The 27,755-nt window shown below is 42.9% G+C and overlaps 1 protein-coding gene across 4 annotated transcripts; it reads right to left on the bottom strand.

Annotated features, from left to right (window-relative positions):
• GLIPR2 (GLI pathogenesis related 2) lies at positions 1-27,608 on the bottom strand. 4 transcript variants are annotated; one of them, XM_032442608.1, is made up of 6 exons: positions 27,353-27,608; positions 26,684-26,827; positions 12,558-12,666; positions 8,067-8,170; positions 2,875-2,952; positions 1-1,854 (listed from the first exon to the last, which is right to left on the bottom strand). In XM_032442608.1, the coding sequence occupies exons 2-6, from the start codon at positions 26,820-26,822 to the stop codon at positions 1,694-1,696; spliced, it is 591 nt and encodes a 196-aa protein (XP_032298499.1). In that variant the 5' UTR covers positions 26,823-26,827; positions 27,353-27,608; the 3' UTR covers positions 1-1,693. The 4 variants fall into 4 exon arrangements, with proteins under 4 accessions (XP_032298499.1, XP_032298500.1, XP_015710616.1 ...); XM_032442609.1 differs by lacking the exons at positions 26,684-26,827; positions 27,353-27,608 and adding an exon at positions 16,698-16,836; XM_015855130.2 differs by lacking the exons at positions 26,684-26,827; positions 27,353-27,608 and adding an exon at positions 15,138-15,236.
• Between the last annotated feature and the right edge of the window lie 147 nt (positions 27,609-27,755).

Below are 27,755 nucleotides of genomic sequence, written 5' to 3' on the forward strand. Positions count from 1 at the left end.
TATCTGAATACCAGATTTATTTGATGTTTCTTAAATCAAAGTTGAAGATGGGAAGGCCCCGAAACTGCAATTACTAAACAGACACATCTAACTGGGAGCCAAGTGAATGTTCTTCACCAAGAACACGTCAACCGAGAGAGGGAGCAGCAGAAATTCAAACACAAAGCAGGAGTTTAGCAGAGAATGACTTATGGCTGTTCAGCATTGAACCCAAGGCTTAGTTCAAAGTTTGTATAAGAGGTGATGGTCATCTCTTGCCTATGTTATGATTTATCATTACTTAGAAGGTCTCCTGGCTTATCTGGGCTAGATTACTTGCTGGTTTTGTTTTGTTTTTTGCACCTGATTACTTAAGTAATATCGTCCTATGTTAATGCCTTGGAAATAAAATTTAAAGATTATTCAACACAGATTCAGGTAAAAGCAAAGACTTCAGTGACTCATATTCAAAAATATATAATTTTCAGATGTTCATTGTATGTATTAAAGTCTTGGTTACAGCAAAAGGATTGTAACACGCAGCATCACGGTAACATAACATCAAGGCGTAAGAGCGCAGTTTATTACAACTGTGTAAACAAAAGTATGTCTTTCTGCAATGGCACCTTTCATGAGCCAAATCTCAGCAGAAGTCAAAAGGAACCTTTACACAGAAAAGAAAATCCCAAATTGAAGCACAGCACATGAACTTGACCAAAGTGCAAACCCACATTTTATAAGAGAAAAAAGAAAATGTCCTCAGAGGCGTCTTTCCACCACATGATGTATTTCTGTTTTGAATGGTATGAACTGAGAGTAAACATCTCTCAATTATGATCTGTGAATGTTAATGCCTACAGAAGATATTCTCTAGGAAATCAAAATAAGTTATCGTGAAATGAAATTCACAATGATTTCCCAGAGAAACTTAGAAATCAAAGAGAAATGGTAGTGGTAGTACCTTGCTGGAAGGGAAGTAATCGATTTGATTATATGACAATGTATATTCTGTAAACAGTAAGATAGTGTTGAGTTTTTAAATATTAGCACCTAAAATGTAAAGCTAAGATTTAAGCATTTCTTGTAGCTTTTTGGTCATGCATGAGTTATAGTTCGCTTGACAGATACAACTTTGCCAGTGCAGTCTTAGTGTCCCGTGAGATCCTTTTAATGAAAGCATGTATGTCAGGATTATACCACATTTTTTATGAGTAACTTTCATACAGGAGGCTTTGCATATGTTCAGGCTGTGGGGATGAGACCTCACAGTAGAAAAAAGTACAGACAGAGCAAAGAAGTTGCACTTAATAGCAAACAATTGGAAAACTTGGAATATGCGATATAGTTACAAGCCAGTATCTTCAGTGTACACAGAGCTACAAACCTGCTTGTTTAGAAAGAGACATCCAACATGTGCATACTCACATGCTGACACAGAGTTCATGCGAGCTACTACAAAAAAAGAACAAGTTAGAAAACTTTTACCCCTCAGAAATGCTGCATGTACTTCATGATACACTGAAGTCTCCTCAGAAACAACAGGGACCTAATGCGCAGGTTGACTCAAGCAACATGTAATTGATTCTTCTGCAATGAGAAGTGGGCAGCAGAATCCAACAGGAAATGTCATTGAATTGTACTCCATTTCAAACACTGTTAAGTCCAAACCTCGGTTCATCTGTCACTAAGCAATAAGACTACCTCTAAAGAAAGGTTATTTTCTTGGAGGAAGGACATTTTCTTCATAGTAGCCTGGATTTACTACATTTCCAGCCGGATCGTACCTAGCTACCACAAATGTAGAACCATCACTAGCAGATGCTTTTCCAACTCCCATTCTCTTTGTGTTCTTCCAAACCATTGCTGTGAAATGACCTGAAGAAAGGGAGAGAAACATATGCAGATGCTTTAGGTACTGAATCTATGTTATTCCTTCAAACATGTTGAGGAGGATGGGGAGAAAGAGGCATACAAGACTGTTTGTTTCTTTCTCTAGCAGGAGAGCTCACTAAAGGTATGGAAAAAGACTACAGTAATAATAGCAGTCCTACCATTTCATCCTTCCCTATTATGCCTTCATGGGCAACAATTCAAGATCGTTTGTTTTTTTGTTGGTTGGTTGGTTTGTTTTTGTGGCTGCTTCCACTTACTCCTAATGGCCACCCCTAAGTTGTGTTATCAGTTGTTTTCCCCTATACACAAACAAGCACCATGGGAGAAAAGCAGGATTTTCTTCATCCCATACAGGCTTAGTTGTATCTCTTGCTCAATTATTATTCAAGGAACAATGTTCACTGGAGCACTGGGCTGATAACATGTAGTCAATGACCCGTGGCTGATCTCCAAATTACAGCTGAAGTAATCTCTGCAATTGCAGTGATACATCTTGGCAGAAGATGCATGTAAACCATGTGTAAACCACAGCACACTGTATTTGGTGAGACACCTCTATCATTTCAATTCAGTGTTTTTTACAAATTAATTTGCCTTCAGAATAAGGTGCCTTCTAAAAACTTTGGAGGTCCAGAAAAAAACAACAAACCCAATATATCAAAAAGAAAAGCTATACCAATATTGCCTACTTCCTCATTTCTCACAGATTCACAGAATTGTAGGGGTTGGAAGGGACCTCCAGAGATCATTGAGTCCAACCCCCCTGCCAAAGCAGGTTCCCTACACCATGTCACACAGGTAGGCGTCCAGGAGGGTCTTGAATATCTCCAGAGAAGGAGACTCCACAACCCTCCTGGACAGATTATTCTGTCAGTTTCTAACACAAAAGTTTGGGGAAATTCTAATATAGTTCTCCTAAGAAAACATCAAAACAAGTACAGCAGGCAATTTCTTAAAAGAAAAGCTCCATTTTTGAAGAGAAGGAGATCGGTCTGAACTTACCTGTCCCTGAAGAAAACCCTGGGTTTTGAAAGCTGTAATTCTTTATTTCACTGTACCATCTGTCAGCAACGTCCTTTCCTGAAACACAGAAGAAATGTGGCATCAGGACAGGTAACACAAGCACAAGAGCATAGTCCAGTTACTAATCAGTCTAATGTTCTTTATTAACCATCTCATGCCATCAGTTTTTGGAGTTCTCAGCTCCCTGATACAACCACAATCCATCAGTTTCTTTAAGAGATGCAGGGGACATGGCCATGATTGGCACAGGCTGGTTGAAATCTAGGGCAGCAATGCACTGAACAGATACAGAACCAGGATGTCTGTAGAGAGGTGCTTTTTGGGTAAGATGGACCTGAATAGGAGCAGAATTCTGACACCCACAGCTCAGTAAACAGGACCACAAGCGAATTCTCAGATGCACTTAAAACTTTGCAGGGCTGAAGTTAGAAAAGCTCTCAGACAAAAGAGGTCAGTGTGGCACAGCACATGGATTTGCATGAGCAGAGATCCATGCAGTCCTTAACCTCCTGGCAATTTAACACATTGAGTCCATGCTTTGAGTCCTCCCAGAATCTTCTATAACTGTAAGCCTGGAAGGTAGTTAAAGATGCATGTCCCCCATCTTGGATGAGTGCTCCTGTCATTAGGTTTCTACACACCACTTTCAGCAGCTCCTCCATCTTCCAACAAGTTTGAAAAGACTTCAGGGAGCCGTGCCAGGTTTTCTGGCAACAGAGCACAGGGGCCTTTTCTACAGTGAGCCCTCCCACCTGTGGATCCAGGAGTATGAAGATGCTCCTTCACAGCTCCCAGCAAACCAAAGTAAAATGATACTCCTGATATTCTATGGTTTTATGCATTCTCATCAGCATTTCATACTTCAAATTGCACCTGAGCCACTGTGAATTTCCACTCTGAGCTCTCTAGCTTAGGGTACCACATGTCCAGGAGCTGGTAGTATACAGGAATCCATGTCTAGCACTGGCTCATTTCATCAGGGATGTTCACTGATCACAGCTATACAAAGTTCACATCTGCAGCCAGTGGCATAGCGCTACATGTCTGTAGGTCTCTAACAGCGACAAGTGCCAAACAAACAACCCTATCTGCTTTTGCTGAGCTGTTTAGGAACCTGATAGACAAGAGCAGATTCTGACAGTCTGCAATGAATCTGACTGAACAGACAGCACAGAGGGCAGGAGCTCAGAGCAGAACTTGCAGATGCACTCAAAAGTCAAATATTACGTCTTTTCCATTACTGTTTCTTAGGAAATTCTTGTCTCAGAGAGGGAGGGGGGAGGAAAAGGAGGCAGGCTTTTCCCTGTGCTACATCAGTAATGAAATTTCTGCTCGGCATTCCAGGAAGTATAACGCAAGGCCAGTTGATCCCAGAGCAAGCTGCCAAAGCTGTCAAGACTACCGTCATGAAGAACGCCGGTCCCTGGCGGACCGTTGGCTGCAGAACCACGGTGACTCACGGTTTGCTATTTCGCAGCAAAAAGTCTCAAGCTTGCGCTGTTCCTGAAGTCAGACGCTGAGCTGTTAACCTCTTTAGGCTTATGAGTGCAATCTGCTCAACCGATGGCGTTGTTAGCCTGGCAGCCTGGCTGTCAGAGCTGTCACTGGAAAGAAAACACCGAGTGAACTGCCATCTCTGGGAGATTTGTGAACTGGAAGTTCTAGGAACTGATCCACAGCACACTGCTTGTTAGGAATGAGGCTCTCTCAGTGAGTTTATTTATATTTTCTAAATAAAGACGTAGTAAACACATCTTGATTCCCAAAGTAAATGTTCTGGGACTAACAACAAGTTCTTTCTTTCCCTGCTTGCCCAGTGCCAAATAACAAGCCCAGTAGACTCATATAATGGCTAGAGTCTCTACAGCAAATACAATACCTGCTCATTTGCTACTCGAAGCAAAGCTAAAAGACTAAAAAACGTGCCAAGAGCAATCTGTGTGTAAGTCAAAGGAAAAACAAAAACCATATAGTACAAAAGCTAAACAAATCGTTGTTGAACAGAAGCGCAGAGTGTTTCAGCAGATATGTCAGACCTTATAGAGCATATGCACTTTGTCTATACAAGCGCTTAAGTGACTACACGATGTAAATGAACTTCTACAAATGTAGGACTGCACTTTGACTGCTATGAGCACTGCACTCTCCCCTGCAATGTGACATAACATGAAGAGTAGTCCAAGAGAAAGCCAACACCATCAAGAGGTGCTGCAGTTCCTTTTCTGGTGCTCCATTAGCAGAACCAGTTACTATTTTACTATTTTTTTAATATACATCCTTCCTGTTTGCGCTGCTGTAAACCACATTTACAGTTTCAACACTTTTTGCTATGGAAACATAGTTCAGCTCCACCCTTCTCCTTCCAACAACTGATTGATGACCTGCTTGGTTCACTTCCAATCAGGCTGAATCTCACTCTCATGGGCTGCATCAGCACTAAGGGAGAAGGGGAGCCCAGAGAGCTGGTTGTACATGCGTGAGAAAGTCTTTACCAGCAGCTGAAGTAGAACTGTAGGTCCATAGGTTTGTACATCCAGCTGCCAGCAACTGGGAAGACTGGGACCCAGGGGCATCTACTGGGCAACATTTCTCATGAAGGTCCTTTCTCACAGAATGATAGAACCACAGAATGGTGTGGGTTGGAAGCCCACCCATAGCCCACCCTGTGCCATGGGCAGGGCTGCTCCCCAGCAGCTCAGCTGCCCAGGGTCCCATCCAACCTGGCCTTGAGCGCCTCCAGGGATGGGGGGATTTCTATCAGTACTGTGAAAATCTGGTATTGGAGGGAAATAGAAAGCCAGAGATGCCTCAAGGAATCATATTTGTGAGACAGAGTGTGCTCTTTCAGGCATGGGGCAGAATGCGCCTGTGCTGCTCTGCACACTAGACCAGATTTTGTAGCCAAACCTACAAAATTCCTCCCATAACAGATTTGGGTAGTAACATGCAGTGAATTTCTCTTACAAACTCCTCGAAGTTCATCAGCTGCAGTGTTTTCAGGGACAACACACACATTCTTCATGACAGCATTCATCCCAACCAGAACGAAATCATTCAGTGCTTGCCTCAGGCCTCCCCATACACGAGAAATGACATGAGGCGTCCTAAGAAGCCTGACACAGTGCAGCTGCCCAGGCAGGCTGTGGTCTCTGTTGTAGCAGTGGCAGATGACAGTTCACTTACGTGAACAAAGACAAAGAGAAGTCTGCCACAGAGCAGATCCTGAAGGACTGGAGGGAGGAAGCAGCTGTCAGCTATTTCTTGGATTACAGGGATAAATATATTTCCAGCTACAGCTTTAGGCTGTGTAACTCCAAAATCCTGAATACAATGTAAGAGATTCCTGGGCCAGGAGAGGGGTAAAACTAAAAGGCTCTTATAATTTAAAGCTTAAATAATCTCTGAAACAAGACGTTTATATTTTCACATTATCACATAACTCCATAAGAGTCAAAATAAACAATAGCATCATTTTTTCTAGAGAGAAAACACACTAAGCTGGAGGTTTATTGAGTTTTGCTTTATCAGGGGAGGAAGACAGGCTCCCTTTATTAAGCACTCGAATAGATGCCGAATACAAAATTCAGCCTCACTGAGCAGGCTACAAATTAACTATCCAGAGGGAACTGTATGAGAAAAAGAAGTAACCAGCTCCACAGAGATGAAAACTAAGCCTGGACAAAACAGCTTTCTCTGAACAAGGAGTTTTCTTACTCTGATACTCTGACTCATCCTGACACATAGGAAATGTAGCACAGAACAAAAGATGTAGCTTATTTTTCTCAGGAAGGCAGTCAATCCTATGAATAAAAAAAATAGCAATAAAAAACTGCTCAAAACTGGCAAGTTATGCATGGAAACAGTGCATAGAAGAAAACAAGAGTGATCCAAAAAAGACCTTGCATTATATAATTTATGGAAGGATCTATGTGTGTTTTTTCCAGCTTTCTGAATGAGAATGCTGTTTCTTTAACCTCGGGGGAAGAGCACAGGCCATCGGTACAAACAGAAAGGAAGAAGTAAGCTCAGTCAGTGAGTCATAGGCACTGTGCAAATGTTGCCATACATCTGTGTGTTCCCATGCTGCTCTGAAGTCTTACCTCAGGCTCCTGCAATGGACAGAACGCCAAGTATTAGTAGATCCAATTAGACCACCCTGGGTTTCTTTTTCAATACAGAAAAGTACCCACGAGGGGCTACAGCTGGCACTTGCAAAGGAATCCAGCAGTACCCATGAGCCTCAAACTCAGTTACTAAAATTTCCGGGTCCTTAAAACAGGACCTACAGTCCATAGAAATGAGCCCCTATCTCCTCTAGACAGCACTGGGAATTCCAGGAGTGGATGGAAAAGCAGAAAGCAAGTGGTCACTTATAATACAAACCACCTGCTCTCTCAGCAGGCGGAGGCATTAACTCTGCGTGCTGGGGGAGGAAGGAGGGAAGAGCCTGCTGAGCATAGCTCTGAGTGCTCACTGCAGGCTCTCAGCATGGCCAAAATTCAGCTCCTTGGGTATCCAAACGGTAGGCTGCCAATTATGTGCGACATTTATGATCAGAAAATATGCAGAGAACTTTTATCTTCAGAAATGAAGGCAGGGAAAATGGCTCAAAGCCTCTGTTTGCTGACAGAGCAGAAGAGATCAGACATTGACTAACACACTTGCCTTGGTCACTTTGGATTCCCACTGTCCTTTTGACTTCCGAAACAGGAACTGCTGTGCAATATGCAATTTTCCACCTTCCTCACCACAGCTGGCCTGTGGTCAGCCCATACTCAGGCTAGGGCAAACTAAGGATAAAGGTGAAGAACAGGGCATTGACAGCCTCCTTCCCATGAAATAGAATTCAGAGTAGGTGCACAGCTGGGACATATGGAGCAGCCTAGCCAGCAAATACTATCTTTAAGGGGACATAACCTGCTGCCACAATGTATTACCCCTTCAGTGCATATCTGTGCTTCTTGCTCTCACCATATGTAGGTGTCCGCATACCAGAAGCCTGTGCCCGTGGAACATGGGTTAGACTGCAGAGGCCACGTTTTGGAAGTGAAAGCAATGGCAGTACTCTTGCAACCAGTTGTGACATCCAGCTCACTCACGCTCTGAGCCCAAAGAAAATGAAACAGGCTATTTATATGGTGTCTGTGAGACAGCAAGAGAAGAAAGTTTACCTGGTTGATCGTAGGATGCCCAGGCCAAGTTTTCTCCACATTTTCCATTAGCAGACTCAGAGCTGTGTTTGAGGACCCTTGAGACTGCCAGTTCTTCCGCATACCTAGCAAAGGGATGCACACAGTGTGTTACAGACCACAGCTAAAGTGGATAGAGAGGTGAAGGAAGATAAAGAGGGAATGCAAACAAAGAAAGTTAGAATTATGGAATTGTTAGAGTTAGAAGAGACCTCTAAAGGTCATCTAGTCCAGATCCCCTGCAATGAGCAGGGACACCTATATCAGATTGCTCAGAGCCCCATCCAGCCTGACTTTGAATGTCCCCAAGGATGGGGCATCCACCACCTCTCTGGGTAACCTGTGCCAGTGCCTTTCCACCCTCACTGTAAAAAACTTTTTCTTATACCCAATCTAAATCTCCCCTCTTTTAGTTTGGCAGTAGGGAAATGGCAAACCTTGTCCTGTTAGAAGATGGCAGTTTAAGTGAAGTTACTCAGTTGAAAATCTCTAATGCCAGGGATGCTTTAAGCCTATATAGATCTAAGACTCAGGAAAAAGCAAAGTCCAGAGACCATTTTACACAGCCTTTCATGAGCGCATGCACCGTGGTTGAGAAAGGTCTAAAAGACAGAATGCAGATCTCCCTTCATCCTGTCTGACCAGCATCTGGAAATCCACAGACCACCCTTAGCTGCAACTTTTAATGGGGAAATTGAAGCATTTGTAAGCATTGCTACAAATGTAAACTCATGACAAATCCAGGCCCCCTCACTGGAGTAACCAGCACAAGAGATAATGCAGCTTCAAAAATCAGCATGCAGACAATTCATAAATCAGGTGTACATATGGGAAAGAGGGAAGAATCCAAGCCCCTTTCAAACAGAGAATGGCCAATGACTCACTGTAACACTAGATGGAGATTTCCAGCATATATTTGCAGTAGCACTGGGGCCTCGTCAATGTTTTGCTAGTGTTTCGCTATTAAAAATCAAAAAGTGTACTTAAACCAGCTCTAACTGATAAGCAGAGAACAGTTCCAAAAACTCTGCAGCATTAGCTTCTCCATGAAACAGAAAAATAGACTGAAGATGGGATTTAGTCAGAGTGAAAAGAGAGAGATCACTGGGAGAATTTGAAGCAACAAATGTGTATGCCAGCACAGGGATAAGAAGCATTGTTTCTATAGGAGTTAACACATGAGAGTGTGGGAGGTATTTCAATTGTCTTATTACAATGGGATTAAAAATAACTTCATGTGTAAAAGGATTATTCTCTTTTGTCAACATTGGAAAGGCTTCAATACAGAGACATTCAAATTCAAAAGACCATTTGTCATTTCTCATGGCACCAGAAATCATCAGGTAGATTTAGAAGTCATGTAAGACAAAACAATTGTTCTACAGTGTGCTACGAAACTTATCACCAATGAGGCAGATGCCAAAGCACATGGGGATCTGAAAAGAGCTAGAGAAACTCACAGAGTGTGTATTCAGACATTATTAGACAACTATAACAAAAAAAAAAAAAAAAAAGAAGAAGAAGAAAAGAAAATGAAGATACAACCTAATACTTAGGAAAACCATAATTTCCTAGATAATTTTGAATTTCCCAGGAGAAGATTAACAGAGCAAGGATCACTATGTATGTCTTGTTCTGCTGCTTCTTCCCAATGCTTGGATTACTGGCATCTGTCAGACATGAGATTGCCTAGCTGAATGTTCTGACCCAAGCTAGTACTTCAGTCATTGGGTCCTGCTTTCCTTTTGCCCTATTCCTCTAATGAAAGAAATCAAACAAAAATACCACACTGAGCTGCCTCCAGGGGATCAGAAATAATGAAAGCTTGCCAGTTGTGAGTCTGCTAGATCCTGAACTAGAGGATCACCGAATCACAGAATGACCTGGATTGGAAGGGACCTCAAGGATTATGAACACCCCTGCCTAGCAGGGCCACCAAACATACACATTTACTAGATCAGGTTGCCCAGGGCCCCATCCAACCTGGTCTTGAACACCTCCAAGGACGGGGCATCCACAACCTCACTGGGCAGCCTGTTCCAGGACCTAACCACTCTCCTAGTAAAGAACTTCCCCTGACATCTAATCTAAATCTTCCCTCTTTCAAGGATCTTTTGATTCTTCTTCATGTCCTCTATCACCATAGTCTTGTACTGCTTCTCTTCAAGTAGTTGCACATTCCAAGCAAGAGGTAAGACTGGGACAAAGTTGACAAGGATTTGTGACAAAGGCTGATTAATTCCCTCCTGCTCAAGCAGCTGAAAACATGAGATTTGTATTTGAGATCATCACCCTGTGTTTCATTACAGTCAGATATAAACAGACACCTGCTGAGGGTGACTCACTCATGCTAAAGAAGGGATCCAATAGTCAATTCAGTTAGCCTGTCTCAGTTCTTGGGACTGAAAATAGTAGAAAGCACATCATTTTCAACACAGACAGAGAAGAAGAGCTAAGTAGGTAAAGATATAACAGATGATTTCAACAAAGATACCAGATATACTGGAAAGAAACAGTGAAGGTCTTTGAAGCTCTGGAATTTTAGATTATGCATCCTCTACCCTGACAAAAATAAGACTTCTCAAATTTCAAGTCTGCTATTCAGAACAAAACATTTCTGGTTCTTGCTACCGAAGAATTACACCATTTTCTAAACACACCTTTAATACTTAGAAGTTAAGTTACCAAAGGCTTCCATCTACTGTTCATCACAGTGAAGAAAGTCAGCTGAGAACAGAGAGGATTGCGAGGAATTCCAGAAGGACCTAAATATACTCAGGAAGGGCAGTAGAGCACTTAGAGATAAATGTGGAGCAATGTCTATTTGACAGAATAATCTCAACTATTCACACAAATGGATTTGTTCTACCCAACTGTAAAAGCTGGAAGAGAAAAGAAGTGCAACTGACAAGTCAATGAAATCTCCTTCTCACTGTGAGGCATCAGATAACGCAGAAAAACCCCAAACCTTTGAAGAACAGGAAGAAAAACCAAGATTGCATAGGTATGCAGATGTGTCACTGGCATCACAGAAATACTTTCTCTAGTTATCATGGTGTCTCAAAAAAGAAGTGGAAAGACAGACAAAATTAATGTGGACTGCTGCCAGAGGGCACATCTACATGCCATGTACATGGTGTGCTGTAGGGCACAACACCTCACAGAGATCTCTGTTCTAGGCTGAAAGAACTCAACAGTCTCCATGGCAGAGTGCAGCATGATGCTGAGAACAAATTGGGTTTTGGAAACACCACAACCTCTCTGGTTCTGAGCCAGTTGGCATGGAGAACCCTGCATGGTTACGGTAGAAAGTGTAATAGGTGGTGAGATCTCAGGTTTGCTGGGATCAAACTGGCCACCATTTAGCTATTATGGGAAGACATTTATTTTTGGAAGAGTTTAGTTACCATTTTTTTCCCTTCAAGTATTTTCTTTTTATTGCCTGAAAATAAATGAAAGACTAAATGACTTCTAGAGGTACCTTCCAACCTCAATCATTCTGGGGAAAAGGAGGCTGAGGGGAGACCTTATCGCCCTCTTCCAGTATCTGAAAGGTGCTTACACTGAGAGCGGGGCAGGTCTCTTCTCACTGGTGACAAGTGACAGGATGAGGGGAAATGGCCTCAAGTTGCACCAAGGTGAGTTGAGGTTGAATGTTAGGAAACACTTCTTTACAGAAAGGGTAGTTAAGCACTGGAATAGGCTCCACCAGGGAGGTGGTTGAATCACCATCCCTGGATGTGTTTAAGAGCTGTTTGGATGTGGTGCTCAGGGATATGATTTAGCAGAGTTTTTTAGAGATTTTGTTAGAGTTAGGGTACTATGGTTAGGCTACTATGGTTAGGTTGTGGTTGGACTTGATGATCTTCGAGGTCTTTTCCAACCTGGGTAATTCTATGATTCTGTGACTTTGTGAAAACTACTTTGAAAAAGGTCATTACAAATAGAAAGGAAACAATCTGGTTGTCATGCATGCAGCAAAGAGGAAAAGCAATAACGGTCTGAAGTTACTGTACAAAAGACTTAAATCAGGCAGTAGGAAGATCAGTCATCACTTCCTACCATGAAAAAGTTATTTTCTGCCCTATTTCAGCAGCAGCAGATGTTCTCATGCAGCTGACAATACATCATCTCATGGAGATGAGAGCAAAGCATGCTTTAGGCAATTAACTTCTGTAAAGGAGATATATGAGAGTAGGCAGATGCAGCCCATGTCTCAAAGAAAATGCAAGAAAGATTTACACTACTGTGACCAGAGAAATGCACGTATGATTAGGTGGTGCTATTTGATGGATAAAGAAGGGAGGAGTTGGGCAGAGAGACAAAAAGAGTAGAGTCCTTCACTTTCCATCCAGAAAGTCTTCACTGAATACCAGAATGTTAAAAGGAAAGTATTTTTGCAGTGTGCACAGTCAAATCTAGCCAATAAAAATGACAGAAATCTCATCAGAGAAAAGAAAGGAGTGAACTCACTGTTGGGCTCCTCTGTTTAACTTCTTGCAGAGTTTTAATGGGGGGACTCCGTGTTTCTTCCTGTAGTCATTGTGTGCTTTCAAGACCTCTTCAGCAAATTGTTTGGAAGCTGAAATCACATCAAAAAGATTGGAAAAGTCTGTCAAATACAGACATCAGTGAAGACAGAAAAACATACCCTGCAAACTAAGATGCTGGAGAAGACTGGAAAACAGGAGTACACCACTCTCACTACTTACAAGTAGGATAATAAGAATTATTAACGCCTCTTGTCCGGGAACTCAAAGAGACACTTCTACTGGGATGGTACAATCTCACTAAAGACTGAAGAGAAAAGTGAACCTCATTCCCTTTCTCAATAAGGAGGTGATTTAAGGTTAGTTTGACTGATTTGCATTTCAAGATTTCTATATTCCACATGCCCACTGCAAAGAAGTTGGAGTAAGTGAGAATTGGGTCCTCTTCAATGTTCTCTCTTTGCCTTGATGAAGCTTCAAAGGGAGGAGAAAGGACAACAACAACAAAACACCCAAATATTCCCTGCAATTGGTTACCTAATGGAATTTCCTGCTTTGAAAGAAATCTGAAACCTGAAATAGTGTATTGGGACAGTTAGAGAAGCATGGATAGCATCTTTAAAACAGAAAGACAGATTTCACTTTCTCTGTACTACAGAAGCTCCTGGATAGGCCAAGAAATATTTTAGTATTTACTCCATTATGGCAACACATATTTACATTTCTTAATGCAATTCGTGACATAATTTCGGACATACACCAGCATTATGATTCTATATTCTATTCTATATTTCTAAATATTCTAATTAGAAATACTCCCATCATTTTCCATTTAAGATTCTTTCAAAGCCCAAGTACATCTCATGACCAGAAAGTTTTTCCTGTTATTAATCTTAGATTTCTCAAGTTCCTCTCATTGCTTGATTTTAACAACTATAATCACTCATCTCCTCCTTTATTAGCACATACACTCTTCTGCTGTTTGTAATGATGCATTCTCCCACAGTATAGCTGTCAGTTTGCATATAATGTTCTTGCAACTTTTTTCGAAGGTAATTACCCAACCCACACTTGTGCTTTTAGCTGTTGTCAGAGTTTTCACTGTTTCTAACAACAGCCTTAAGAGAATATAGTGACCTAAAATCATCTCTATGTCCAAATGTGCATAAAAAGCCATTATTGTTTCATTCAGTGCTTTATAACTTTGAATAGAATATGGAGTTGAGTTAGTTCAATTCCAATTCACTTCCATCAAAGCATTTTTGTGGATACGTACCAAATATATTCTCCAACAACATGCTTTTGAGCTAGATTTATTACTATTATTAGTATTATTATTATTCTATATAAATTGTCCTAAGACAGCTGTGAATTCACCAATAGAAATCCTGTTGAAATGGGATCTGCCCGTCACATTTGCACTCTTAGGTTTTTCTTCAACTTTGTGCCACATGTTGCACACCATTAAAGAAACCAGGCATCTCTACTTCAGTGTTTAAGCACCCACTCACTCTTTGCAAACAAAACATTTTCATCCTCCTTATTGTCATTAATTGATTCCATTGAGCCAGGATCTTAAAACTCTCATCTACTGCGTGGCGTTTTAAGTCATGGCCTATTTCTAAGGCGCTTGTCACAGGTTACAGAGGAAGGCAAACCAATTGACTTCAACTTTGCTGATGTAGGGGTCCAAGATTCCAGCAGAGACATTTTAAGACAGTTTTCTAATCAAAAAAATTGAAATGCACAGCTTTAGAAATTGCATCACATACTCCAGGCTACATTGTTCTGCACAGGAGTTTTTGGCTGCTGTCACCTAGACTTAATTTCTCATCAGCTCAGCATTATAAAGGACATATACAAATCTGATCTGCAAACGTGAAAGTTGCAGTTTAAATAATTTGTTCTTACAATAACAAAGTAAAACTCTAGGAAACAAAAGCTTGAACTTGACTGAAATGTAGGCCTTGTCAATCCATCCACTAACAGACATGAAGCACAACCCAGCTCTGTAGTAAGAACTTGAATTACAAAGACCAACAAGACGTGGACATGACTTCTTCTAGCCATGGAGACACCTCTCTATTGCGCTTAGAGACCCCTCCCATCCTTCTCCTTTCCCTTCCTTTCCCAAGGTGCCTGCTACAGAACCACTTCTCTACAGTGACTCAAGCTCATGTGCTAAACACCACCCTCTCTCCACTTGTTCTCCTCTGCACTCTGAAGCAAGAGGGACGCCCAACTGCCAAAGATATTTCAGATTTGTTTTGGAATACCTGTTAAGTTTTTCCATTTTAATCAATGTTCCATATTCCAAGAAGCCAGATATTAAAAGTGAGAGTTAATGGGAGTTCTCAGGCTCCCACTCAAATGAGAACAGCTTCCCAAATAGCATTGGAGATGTATATTTTTCCTTTTGCATAGGCTGCTTAAGCTTCTAGAAAAGAATTATTTCCTACTGCAGGGAAGTTGGTTTTGGACATGAATCATCACACAGTTTAATAAATGAAACAATTAGTGTTATTATCTACAGTTGCCTGTTTCTCATTATTCAAATATTTACCTCTGCTGTGGATTCTTCTGGAACATTGTCTTAAGATATGATAGCAGGCAACAATGACTTTACAAGCCATGATGTGGTTGTAGATTTCTTCAGACTTCTTCAGTTTTATTCAGCTTGTGTGAGCATGGAAAAGTAAGCAGAGACATGTAGGCTGACTTCTCCTATCAGATTTTCTCCTACTCTCTTCTTCTCTTACACTGGCCATTGCAACTGAAGTGAGTTATCCAAACACCTTTGCAGTCACCAGCAGAACCTTGCAAGATGATGTAACAAGAACTGGACCTCACATAGAATCCTACACAGAAATATACCGTTATGACTGCCTCAATTCATCTTCAAACAATGACACAGACCTCACCTTTCCACTCTGTGCATACACTGTCCGAAATAAATAAGAAGAGATGTACTCATGTAACAGCTAGAATCACATTTCTGAATACAGATGCTAAGTATGTTTCAAAGAACCCACCAACTTGGCAAGAAATAAATGCCAAAAAATGACCACGTTCTCACCTAAGACTGAAGATACTTGGCTTACAGAGAAAGCTTAAATGAAGGCAGGTACACCTCTGTTACATTTTGACTCTGAGTTTTGGTTTGAGGACATAAACATTCCACAGTGATCTTGTGCTGGGTGGCCTCTGCAATGCCACAAAGATCGATTACTTCATTTTTCTTATTCCACGTACTTAACTGCTCCTTACTGCTCCTCATATGGGATAATAGTTTCTTCAAAGACTGGCCCTTAATTTGATTTCTAGAAACGTCATTTGGAAGCATGGATTAGGCATTCCAGTTCACGCATCACTTCCAAGCACAAAACCTGATCTCCTTCAGTGCCAAACTCCCAGCGCTCATCATAGCTGTTGCTAGACTACTTCCTTTCCAACCTGAATTTTCCTGCTTAGTTAGCAGAAAGTATTGCTTAAAAGTGTTAAAGGAATTGGGGTATGGAGTTAGAAACAAGCTTGAATGGGAGAAATTTCCTGGAACTTTCTTGTTTTAAACAGAAACAGAATAATTTTCCCTTCAGTCCAGGAGATCTCTCTTCAGGAAGAAGATGATTCTCTGATACTCTTCAGTTAAGGCATAACTTTTCCTACACTCACTACCACTGGGATGAGCTTCAGGACAACAGTATGATGTTCGAGTTAATTGAATCAGACGGACACACTCCCTACTCATTTTATTACCCAAGTTTCCTCTACAGGAAACTGGCAGCTTAATAACCTCCCATTACCTGCTCCATGTGATCTAGCACGTTATTCCCCCCCATTTCCAATTTGAAGCATAGTGCCTGAGTATATAGAACCACTGGTGTAGTAATGTTTCAATGACATTACTCATGTCACTGTTTGATTGCAAATTCTATTCTTGCCATAATAGACAGTGTTGATTACTTCCTCACTTAAGGCCTTTTATAAACTGTTAGGCAATTGACTCCCCTGATTAAAAAGGAACACCTGCTAACCTGGAAACTGCACAGCTCAGAAAAACAGCAGAACCTTCTGATATATAAGCTCTAAAGTAAAAAATAAAGAAAAGCTAATCAGAAGTTACCCTCAAAGTTCTTGCTCTCCTGTGTAGAGCCAGGGATTGGACTCCATGATCTTCGTGGGTCCCTTCCAACTCCATAAGTGCTGGGTATCTCCAGTTCTATGATGTGCAGGAACAGCCTACACATTCAAACTTAGAAGGATGATTTCCAAATCCTGCTGCTACTCCAGTGGCATTGCAAACCTTCAGAAGGACAGCTAATGTCATCATTCCCTGTAGCTATGTTACAAGCATACTTACAGCTGAGAGCATGCAAGGTCCACGTGATTTCTGTACAAAACCAAGTTTCACCCTGCTAACTTCAGGTCGGTCAGCACAGAAAGATATTAATGTTTGCAGTGGTCTTAAATAGGCCTATATTGTCTTTCTCCAAGACTTTGCCATTTCTTACAGGCTCAAACCTACAGTACATGATCCAGTTCTAGAGAAGTATTATTAGCTACAGCCTTGTCCTTGCTTCCTCCTCCTCAGCAAGGCCACACAGTGACTCAGAGATAGTTTCTGTTCAGACCGTCAAAGACTGGGCAGAACTTGCTCACATCTGCCTGTAAAAACATAATGTAGATAAACTTCAGCTAATCTTTTGGAGAACAGAGTGGCCTTTACTAAAATAGCTATCTGAAATATTCTTCTGGCCTGTGGAGATATGCAACGAACAACACCGTAGTTACAGTCAAGTAACTTATTTTACTCATACTTTCCATTCCTTTACATAGTGCAGCAACAAAGGCAAATCCAAATCCAAACAAGACAGAAACTACCAAATGTACCAATTATACTGACAGAAAGCAATATATACTGGTAGGTAGCTTGGTTAGTACAGACCATCACATTGCGTCTCATTCTTTGTGAGCCACTTCATGCTGTTCTGGTACTGGTCTGCCTTGCAGCTAAGGCTTCTAATCTAACAAACAGGAGCAACCACTGTTACAAAGGATGACGGCTTCTGCATTCTCCTCCACTCCCCCCTACCCAAAGCATGATTTTATTCAACAGACAAGTAAAGATTAGGCATCAAATATTGTATGCCAAAGCCTGATGTATTTCTGGAGGCTTTTCCATTATTTCTCATTTACTGAACTTGAACTGAGTCATCAGCATCATTCACACACAAAGGCTGGAGAAATGAAGGGTTTGCAATTGAATCTTTTCCTATCCCTCCTCAGATTCAGTTCTGGTATAGAAAGAAAGGGCAAGTAACTTCTATTAAGTTCTGCATGTGCCCCATTGTTACCAAACACGCATGCCTGGTTACTAGCAGCTTACATTCATTCATTTCCTCTATCCCGTAGGTACTGTAAAACCAGACAACGCAAAATGCGCTGTCAGTTTGGCAGCTTGTATCGCACTTCTCAGAAAGCAGACAGGTCATTTTTCTTGTATACCTGCACTTCTGTTAAGAGCTGCTACAGCTGCTTCCTCCTGAGATGCTGCAGTACAAGCTCTCACCTCTCATCAGCTGGAGATGCAGCTCATTTTGAAGAAAGCACTATAGTCCTTTATACCAGGCACCAAGGATGCACCTTCAGAGTTAAAAGCAGCGTGTAGTTCTCAGGGAGATTAAAAGCAGTAAGGAAAACAGCACTGAGTTTCGTTCCTATCCCCTTTCTCTTTGTTAAAGCTCTTTCTTGGCCCTTATTTATTTTTGCACTGACTCAACAGGCAGCAGTGGGTAACTCCCGGCCACTACTTCAGAGTTCCACCCACATTTGCAGGGGGCAGGGATGGTGGGAAGGAAGAAAATAAGGAAAGCAAGCACTGTAAAAAGATTCTCAGTATTTACTGAGCTCATTCTTCTCTGTCTGAGAGCATTCTGCACTCACCATCCAGATGTCAAAGAGCAAATTATTCCTTCCCCACCTCCTCTGCTTAGTTTTTAGTAAGCAAGGAGGGCAAGGTCCCTTCCCCAACACAAAGAGTTTGAGGGAGAGTGGAAGAAATGATGCTTTCCTTTCTCTGACACCTTCCCAGCCTCTGGCAACTGCTGCCGTGGATATCCCCTCTGCGATGATGCTGCTCCGGGACCCCGGCCCCTGTGCACAGCTGCATGGGGTCAGAGCCATGTGGTGACGGCAGCCCTAGCAACACAGCAACAAAGAGCAGCCAGCTCACCATCAGCTCATTTCCTGCTGAAATACTCCCTGATGGTTTTTGGTTTTTTTTTGCTTTGGGCTCTCCGGGAAGAGGAGACTGCACCACCTGCTAATCCGCGTGCTGTACAAAAAGAGAAGGCTAGTGGGAGGATACAGGGGGTCACCACATTTGGCTGCAGTGTTTGCAGCAGCTACAGCCAGGGGAGGCGTTTCTCTGTGTTTATGGGGGAGTTTCAGCATGCATTTGGTTTTAGCAGCCTGAAGCATCCAAGGAAAAAAGCTGTCAGAGGTACCAATGTCTTACTGCGCTCAGTTCTACTAAGTGAAGCAAAACCAGTGTTAAGTCTTTAGTGATAATACTTGCAAAGAGTACAGCTTTAAGTATAATCCAACAGCTAGAAACAATACATTATTAGGGAGCTCCAATCAAAATGCCTACGAAGAACTGAGATTTTAAACAGCTGGTTTTCCAAGGGGATACTTATACCTCAAGATAAATTCACTGAAGAGTGAAATAAACAGCTTTGAAGACATTTCTTCTAAGAGAGTGCCCAGATTACATGAATTACAGTATTCCTACATGACTCACTGAATGGTCTGGGTTGAAAAGGACCACAAAGATCATCTAGTTTCAACCCCCCTGCTATGTGCAGGGTTGCCAGCCCACCAGACCAGGCTGCCCAGAGCCACATCCAGCCTGGCCTTGAATGCCTCCAGGGATGGGGCATCCACAGCCTCCTTGGGAAACCTGTTCCAGGGCGTCGCCACCCTCTGAGTGAAAAAACTTCCTCCTGATATCTAACCTAAATCTCCCCTGTCTTAATTTAGAACCATACCCCTTTGTCCTATCACTATCCCCCCTTGTGAACAGCCATTCCTCCTCCTTTCTATATGCTCCCTTCAAGTACTGGAAGGGCACAATGAGGTAGCCCCGGAGCCTCTTTTCCAAGCTAACCAAGCCAACATGTACGCCTTCAGGCAATCTCTTCCTTCATTCTTCTGATCCAGGAAAGGAGCGTGTGCTCTGGGTGTCACCGAGAGGTTGGGCAGATCCCTACCCATTACATTTCTACTATACAGTAGAGACAAATCTCTGTGCATCTCCTGTGCGTGCTATGTGTCCTCAAGAGTGGGAAATATCTCACACAAAACACAAAGCTGTGCTTTTCAGCATAGCTGCTCTCACCCATGCGAAGGCAAGCATCAATCTCAGACTGGAATTTAAAGACTTCAGTTTGGTAGCAAGGGCAGATGGGACTTAGTCAATGAATTGATTGTTAGGACAGAATCTCAGCTTAATGCACAGCAATACTCAAACCTTCATGAAAGGAATTTCTGGCCTGCCATTGCTCCTAATTTTGGAACAAAGAACCGATGTGCTTTAACAAACGTGCAGGAAACAACAGCTAAGGACAGTAATTGCCTTATGACTGCATCAGCAATCTGCAAACAGAGGTTGTACGTGTATTAAAACAAGAGATTTATATCAGTTTGGGGTTGGGAGTGGCACATTGAAAGCTCTGCTGCTTTTGCCCAGTTCACTTTGCCGACGTAACACACGGATGCAAGGCTCATCTGGCATTCATAGTTCTTACGCTGTTAGCAAGGAACTGCTGAACTGTCTACTTCCAAGCGATTACAGTTATTTAAATGGTTGTAAGATCATTTACTAAATCCTAACTTATCTGAAAGTACGCAGCTTCCGGGAAATGGGCCAAGCCCACACACTGGCAGCTAGGTGGTGCTAAACCTGGGCTGGGTATCAGCCTGCTGCCACATACCGTGTGTACAGAGTAAGCCTTCAACCACATCCTCAGAGGGCTCAGGCCTCAACTGGGATGCTGATCTTAAAAAAGGGGAAAAAAAAGGAAGCAGACTTCCATGCTGAGGCCCATTCAAGTGTTGGCCTTGAGTTTTCAATGTTTTTAAGTGAACAAAAGACCGGATTGCGCTGAGCGTGTCCTGTATGTGCTACTGATGGATAGGACAGACAGATACTATGCTACCAGGCTCTGATTAGTTACAGAAAAAACTCAACCACAAGAACAAGTTGTCTGGTTTCACTGCAGTTTCAAAAGATGAGCGTGGATTGTCAGACTCCAGGCACATTTTTGTCTGCAGGCACTAATGGGACAAAGATGGACTGATCCCAAGGCGATCAATCCTCTTTAGGTCTTCAACTTCCAGGCAGCTTCAGTGGGGTTTTCTTCTACTCAGAAGATCAAACCCAAGCACACAGGAAATGAACAGCGCCCAGCAAGGCATCCTGCAGCCACAGGAACAAGGAGCTTGACAAAAATCTGCACAGCTGAGGAAAAACTTATGAGCTCAGCCAGACAGCACTTGGTTAAACTGTAACCAGATCTTGAATCTAAATCCTTCTAAAAGCAGGGGCAGTAAAAAACCTTCCCTCTCCGAGCAGCTTGTTGATGATTTGCAGCGTAAAGAAGCTTTGCCAGACAGCGTAATTTTAAAGCTACTAGATTTAAAACGATCCTTTCTCTGAATGCCATCAAACTCTTTCATGCAGCAGAACGCAACTGTTATCACCTACCAAATGAAAACCATACAGGAAAATACAACTACCACTACTGTGAGCAGGCTTGGGGGGGGGGGGCGCTTCTTTTTTTTCTGGCTTTTTTAATCAAACAGACTCATTTTCACTGTGTCAGAGAGAATGCTCCTCCCAGCCAGCAACACGCACAAATGAAAGCAGCCTGCTCATAGCAAAGCCACTGAGGCTTCAGTAACGCTTTTGGAGCGCAAAACCGAGCGGTACCATTGCAAAGATACACAGCCAACTGCATGAACGCATTTGCTCACCTGATTTCCCCATGATCGGGTTCTGATTCTTATTTCTTGTTTTCAGTGTCACCCGATGCCAGCTCTCTTGCCTCAGTCCCTCCACTCAGACGAAGGGCTTTGTAATTTCAGTGCAACTTCTTCACTCTGCTGTGACTGCTGCTGGAGAAACTCCGCTGAAATAACCCGTTACCGCCCCTTTCTTAGTGCTCAGGGAAGCCTGCCCATGCCTTATAAGGAATAGGGGCACTGCTTTTTTTTTTGTCTTAAAAAGATTCTGTTTGGGGTCAGGAGCTCCGTAGCCTCCACAGTAACCAAGCAGCTGAAAACCACCGCATGTTTTTACATACCGATTTAGTTCAGTAATTGCAACTACTTCCTGATAAGAGTATGCTGTGAAAAAACAATTCTGCTGACAAATAGCTATGCTGCTATGCACAGCAGGGATAACCCATAGGGTTAATTCATACAGCTGCGTATGTGTTAAAGTTTTACTGAATTGCTGTATGTACAGTTAAAGCAGGCAAGTAGTAAGATAGTTGAACCGCATTTCATGAGTACAAAAAGGACTTTCTCCATGGTTAAAATAACCTGCAGGAGGTATTAGTAACATGCAGTATAGGATCCTTCGGGTTCAACAGGATCTGTGCTGATGGTTTACTTCTGCGTGTATACCTTACTTCAGTCTCTGAAGGGTGGTTAGGCTGACTTCATGTTATATCTGAATATACCATGCTAACATGACAGAAATTAACCAGTACTTCAGCTGCTGGGCATGGACACGACACTTTGAAGTTTTTAACTTCAGAAGTGTCACACCTCTCCAAATAATATGGAGATCTCCAAATTACTCAGTTACCTTCTACTCCCTTTTTTTCTTCATCACAAAAAATCATCTGGGCTTAATATTTTCCATTCTTTTTTATGATACTCTTCGAGGATCAAAGGTTGTAGGTGGTTTTGTGCCAAGTCCATTGGCTCAGCCCCTCCCTTGGCATGCACACAGCTCTCCCTGTGGGATGCATATGCAGCAACCACTGAAGCTCCCTCATCTACTAGTGTGCCAGGAGACATTAGAACTGTAGAACAGAATGATTCAGGTTGGAAAAGACCACTAAGACCATCTGGCCCAACCTCTAAATCCATCCCCCTCATGCCCACTGACCACATCCCTCAGTGCCACATCAGCACAGCTCCTGAACACCTCCAGGGATGGTGACCCCACCACCTCCCTGAGCAGCCTGTGCCACTGCATCACTGCTCTGTATGAGAAGAAAGTTTTCCCAATATCCAACCTGAATCTCCTCTGGCACAACTTGAGGCCACTGCCTCTCATTTTAAGAGGACCAAAGCAGGGGACAAGGGATGGGAAGGGCAAGTTTTAACTATCCACAGCCAACCTCTGGAGGCTGAGTTCCACAACAAGAGAAAAAGAAAAGGAATAAAATTGATTTACTTCTAAAAGAAACCCCAAACAAATAGCAGGAGCAGGTAAGGAGGACAACATCCGTGCACCAATGTACTACTTTGAGATTGCTTCACTGGCAACGCTGCAGCACATGCTGAGTTCATAGCATTATCTGATAGCTGATCTGATCACTAAGAAGAGGAGCAGAGTTAAGTGATCACCAGGTGGAGGAGGAAACCACAGGGTGTGAGATCAAACAGCCTCACAACTGCATGACACTTCCCTTAGCTGGTAGCAAGCCTAGGCACGATAAAGAGGTCAGAGAAGGTAAAGAGGAGAAACTCATTCACTTCCTCTACCATGAGAGCTGGCAGTCACTGGCTACGCAGCGTGGAGAGCTGGATGTGGTACTGACAGTGTATTCTGCAATGAGATGATAGCAGCTGTTTTATTTGTAGGAGTTAGCAAACTGTGGGCCTATGTGAACGCTAGCCTCTAAAACAGCTCTCCTACATCTGAAATGCTGGGTAGTCCTACCTCTAGAATTTACATCAACACTCAGTAACTATCCTATACCACTCCACAGCCTTGACAAACAATACAACTGAATTCAGTTTTGCATAGCTGGACGTTGCTGGTATTTAAAATTTTCATTTCCTCATAGTTGACTGTTATATTTTATTCCATTCATGTTTTATATCTTAATAACATTCAGCTAGTAGAAGCAACAGCCCCTTATCACCTTAACTGTTGTTGACACAACTGAATAAAGGTCTTCAAAAGTTGGCAGAAGTGCCTGCATGTGATTCTCATAGAATATCCTGAGTTGGAAGGGACCCACAAGGACCACCAAGTCCAACTCCTGGCTCCATATGGCAGTATCCAAAAAGCAGACCTTATGTTCAAGAGCGTTGTCTGCACACTTTGTGAATTCCAGCAGGACTGATGCCATGACCACTTCCTTGTGGAGCCAGTTACGTTGCCCAGCCAAGCTGCTGGTGAAGAACTTTTTCCTGGTATCTAATCTTACAGATCTTTTACAGACTAAAAAGTATTGCTGACCTTATTAGATGGCAATTTGGAGCAAGCCTGTACGCTAAGAATGCAGTCAAGCCTTTGGAAATAAAGACAATGATTAAATAAAAGCCACCGTTAGGGAAACTTGGAGAAAAAATGTGGAAATACTGTTGTGCAAAAGAGAGTGTAGCACAGGCACTGCTTTCTTTAGAGGCCCAGCACCCTCCCAACACAAGTACAAATCCAGTCAGATCAAGGCAGTGAAATGCCCACTTCAGCCATTCAAAAGAATGACATGGCACAACCTCTGTAAGAAGTGTCACTTCCCACCTCGGGGGATGCTGAGGGTCCTTCCACTGCAAACTGCCATGCAGAAAGACATAGAGTCCTCCTGCTGTCCAAGGGCACAGCTCATCCTTGGGGAGGGAGATAAAAAGGGGTTAAAGTGAAGAGGGGGTGGAGATGGTACCCCGGAAGAGCTTTTGGCACACAAAATGTTCTGAGGAACTCAGAAGGAAGAGGGTTTCTTGTCAGTGCTACAAAGTGTTCTAACTTCCTCCTCCAAAGCTGAGGTCACAGTGCCTGAAGGTTGCTTTATGGGCTTTGTGCTTCATCACTGTGCTCTGAGCTGCATTAAACTGAACGCATTTTTAGGATAGATGCTCTGTGTTTGCGATGAGGAAAGTCTAGTGACAGCCCAGGTGAGCACAAATACACGTAGGAATCAGATGGCTTGGCCTCCCATAACGAATATAGTCAATTGCTTGTGAATGAGATCACACAATTATGATGGGTCCTGAAAATCTCAGTTTAAATGTTCAGAAGCAGACAAGAAAGCACATACAGTATTTCCTCATCTCTAAAATGATAGAGCAGAAGTGAAAAAAAGATCAGAGAAGGGCAACAAAGGCCATGAGAGCTCCATACACAACACCAGCAAAATAGGCTTCTTTAGCTAAGGGAAGAGATAATGAAAAGTTACAGACATCGATGAGATCAAGAATGTAGATGGGTACTGTCTGTTGACTGTGTCCTCCACTACAGGGCAGGATGATATTGAAACAAGTGTTAAGTTGATATAGATATGTATGGAATGCAATAGAGAAGGTGCTTTGGCTGGAAGTTCAACCATGATGCCCAAAGCCTACGAAGGTCTCAGAGAATGGAAACAAACGTGGATAAGAAAGTCACTGAAAATTACTGAATACACAGAAATCACATTTAGTTTAGGAAATCCCTGAACTGAAAGTAGTTGAAAACTAGGAGTATTACCAGAAGTTATCACCTTCAAGCAGGGAGAGGTGGAGCAGGATGCCCAAGACCATGGCAGGAAGCACATCTTCCCTGTGAGGATGTCCAAGCACTGGCACAGACTGCTCAGAGGCTGTGGATTCTCCTCCTTGGAGACCTTATGCTGCCTGGCCATGGGCCTGGGCACTCTGCTCTGGCTGACCCTGCAGGAGCTGGGCTGAGACCTGCTGGACCTGTCAACTTCAGCCAAGGTGTGATCCGGTGACCTGTTGTCTCCACAGACAGGAGACTCCACAACCTCTTTGTCAGTGTCTGATCATTCTCAATGAAAAAAATGTGTTTTCTGATGTTCAGATATATACTTTTTTTGTGCCCACTGTCTCTTGTCCTACCAGCAAACATTGCTGAACAGTGCTTCACTCCCTCTCCTTCACTCCCCTCTTTTCAGGTATTTATATACAATAAGTTACCTCTGATTCTTCTGTTGTCCCATCTGAACAGCCCCAGCTCCCTCATTTTCTCCTGAAATGCTCCAGTCCCTTGTCAGCCTTTCCCTGCAAGATCAAGCAGCATCCCATACACCGCCCACGTCAGCTGCCTCTGCTTCCACCATATACTGATGTCTGAGCTCATGCTGAAGGTCTTTCATCTGTTCCCTGCTGTCACTCCTCCACCACCTCCTCCCCAGTAGCTTTCCTTTACATCAGGCTCTTCAGCTTCCTTGCAGGAATTTCATTTCCTTATTAATGACCCATTCAGTTCCTCAAATGTATGTTCTAGCACCACCAAATCTTCACTCACCATGCAACTTCGGTTCAGTCCTTCTCCATAACAGTGCCCATCACCCATGTGGGGCTATGGCTGCACCAGCAAGAGGTTAAGCACAGCAGGGACAGATTTGCAGTGAGAAACCTGATGCTCGTGCTACACGCTTCAGTGAGTTTCACCTTGAACTAAGCCTGGCTTGAGGCTGGTATGCGGAAGAAACACCCAACAGCAGTTGTTGCAGGCTGGATAAAGCTCTGGAGTGGCTCTCTGGCTAAATTTGATCCATACCCAATCCATTTCATGCCCAGTAAAAGTTCCATGGTGGAAGGCAACAAGTGCCAGACTGCACCACCATCTAGTCCTACTTTCCTCGGCCTCCATCTGCTGCCAAATCTGTCACCTTCTCCTAAGGTTGCCCCATTCATTCAGCAAAGCTCTAATGAGTTTGCAGCTGCACTGTTCCCCCACTACAGGGCATCCACACCGCAGCCCATTTTCTCACCACATTCCCTGCTTTGCGCTCTCCTTCCCTTGACTACAGCAATCCAACTAAGACCATGAGAAGCCAAACTAATGACTCCAGAAGGAAAACCCAACACAAGCTGTACTTTCCCTCCACCTACCGCTCCCTCTCTTTCATACTGACTCACATTCAGAGGATTTCAGGCGCCCACTGCTGCAACTGCACGCTGTTTTACAGTTGTAGTATTGCAGGGATTCAAGCTTCAGCTTTTCTCTTTGAAAAGTTTGCTTTCCAGTTCTCTTGCGTGCAAAGAAAATCCTGACCATTTCACCTTTAAGAAACAGATGGCAATAAACTTATTTTTAAACCCTGTAGGCATCCAGCTATTCCCGAGAAACCTCCACCTCCTGAACAGCAGATAATAAACCAGTGGAAACATCTTTCTTTCCTCCTCCTCTTTTGCGAAGTGGGACAACACTGCCCCATAAAGCAGCACCCTCCTTCCTTCTCCTATGCTTGTTATTTACTCATTTTAATATACTGATCGTAATGCTTAATTTGAATATTACTTACAGTTTCTTGCTGCAAAATTATCATACCTACTAGCAGTAAGTTTGTGAGTGGCTATCTACAAACAAGAAGAAAACGCCCCAAACCTCCCAGCTGGGCGGGGGCTGGAGGCTGTGCCACCACCCCTAGGCTGTACTACCACCCACTGGCTTCAGGCTGAATCAGCAGCAGCGCTGACATCGCTTGCACTCGGCTGCTGCAGCACAGCCTACCAGTCACCCAACTTCTCATTCCTCTTTGCATTTCTGTAAGCCTGTGGATGCCAGCAGCTGGAGGCTTCTCATACCTGATGTTCAGCTGCCTGCTGAAGAGATCACCAGCTATGGTAACATTATCTTCATCCACTGCCAAACCCAGCAGGAATTTTGGTTTTCCAGAGTTTCTGTCAGGGAACATGAGAAATCCTTGGTAGCTGAATGCACTTTTTTCTTTGCTCCACAGATGTAGTTATCTGGATTGTCCCTCTAATTCTGATAAGTGTTTTCACACGTGATTGCTCTCTAAATCTCAAGATCGAAGTCTTTGGGAACAGTTCCTGTAAGTGACAGAATCCAAGTTAAGCTTGCTACCCACTTCTTAGTGCTTAAACTACTTAAGACTAAAGGTTCTTATCAGTAGAAGTAATGAACTGCCCAGTTCAGATAACATCAGTGCAACCTAACAAATCCTCAAACCTTAAAATGTAGTTT

This window comes from Coturnix japonica, chromosome 2 (genome assembly GCF_001577835.2).
Source record: "Coturnix japonica isolate 7356 chromosome 2, Coturnix japonica 2.1, whole genome shotgun sequence".
Taxonomy (NCBI): domain Eukaryota; kingdom Metazoa; phylum Chordata; class Aves; order Galliformes; family Phasianidae; genus Coturnix; species Coturnix japonica.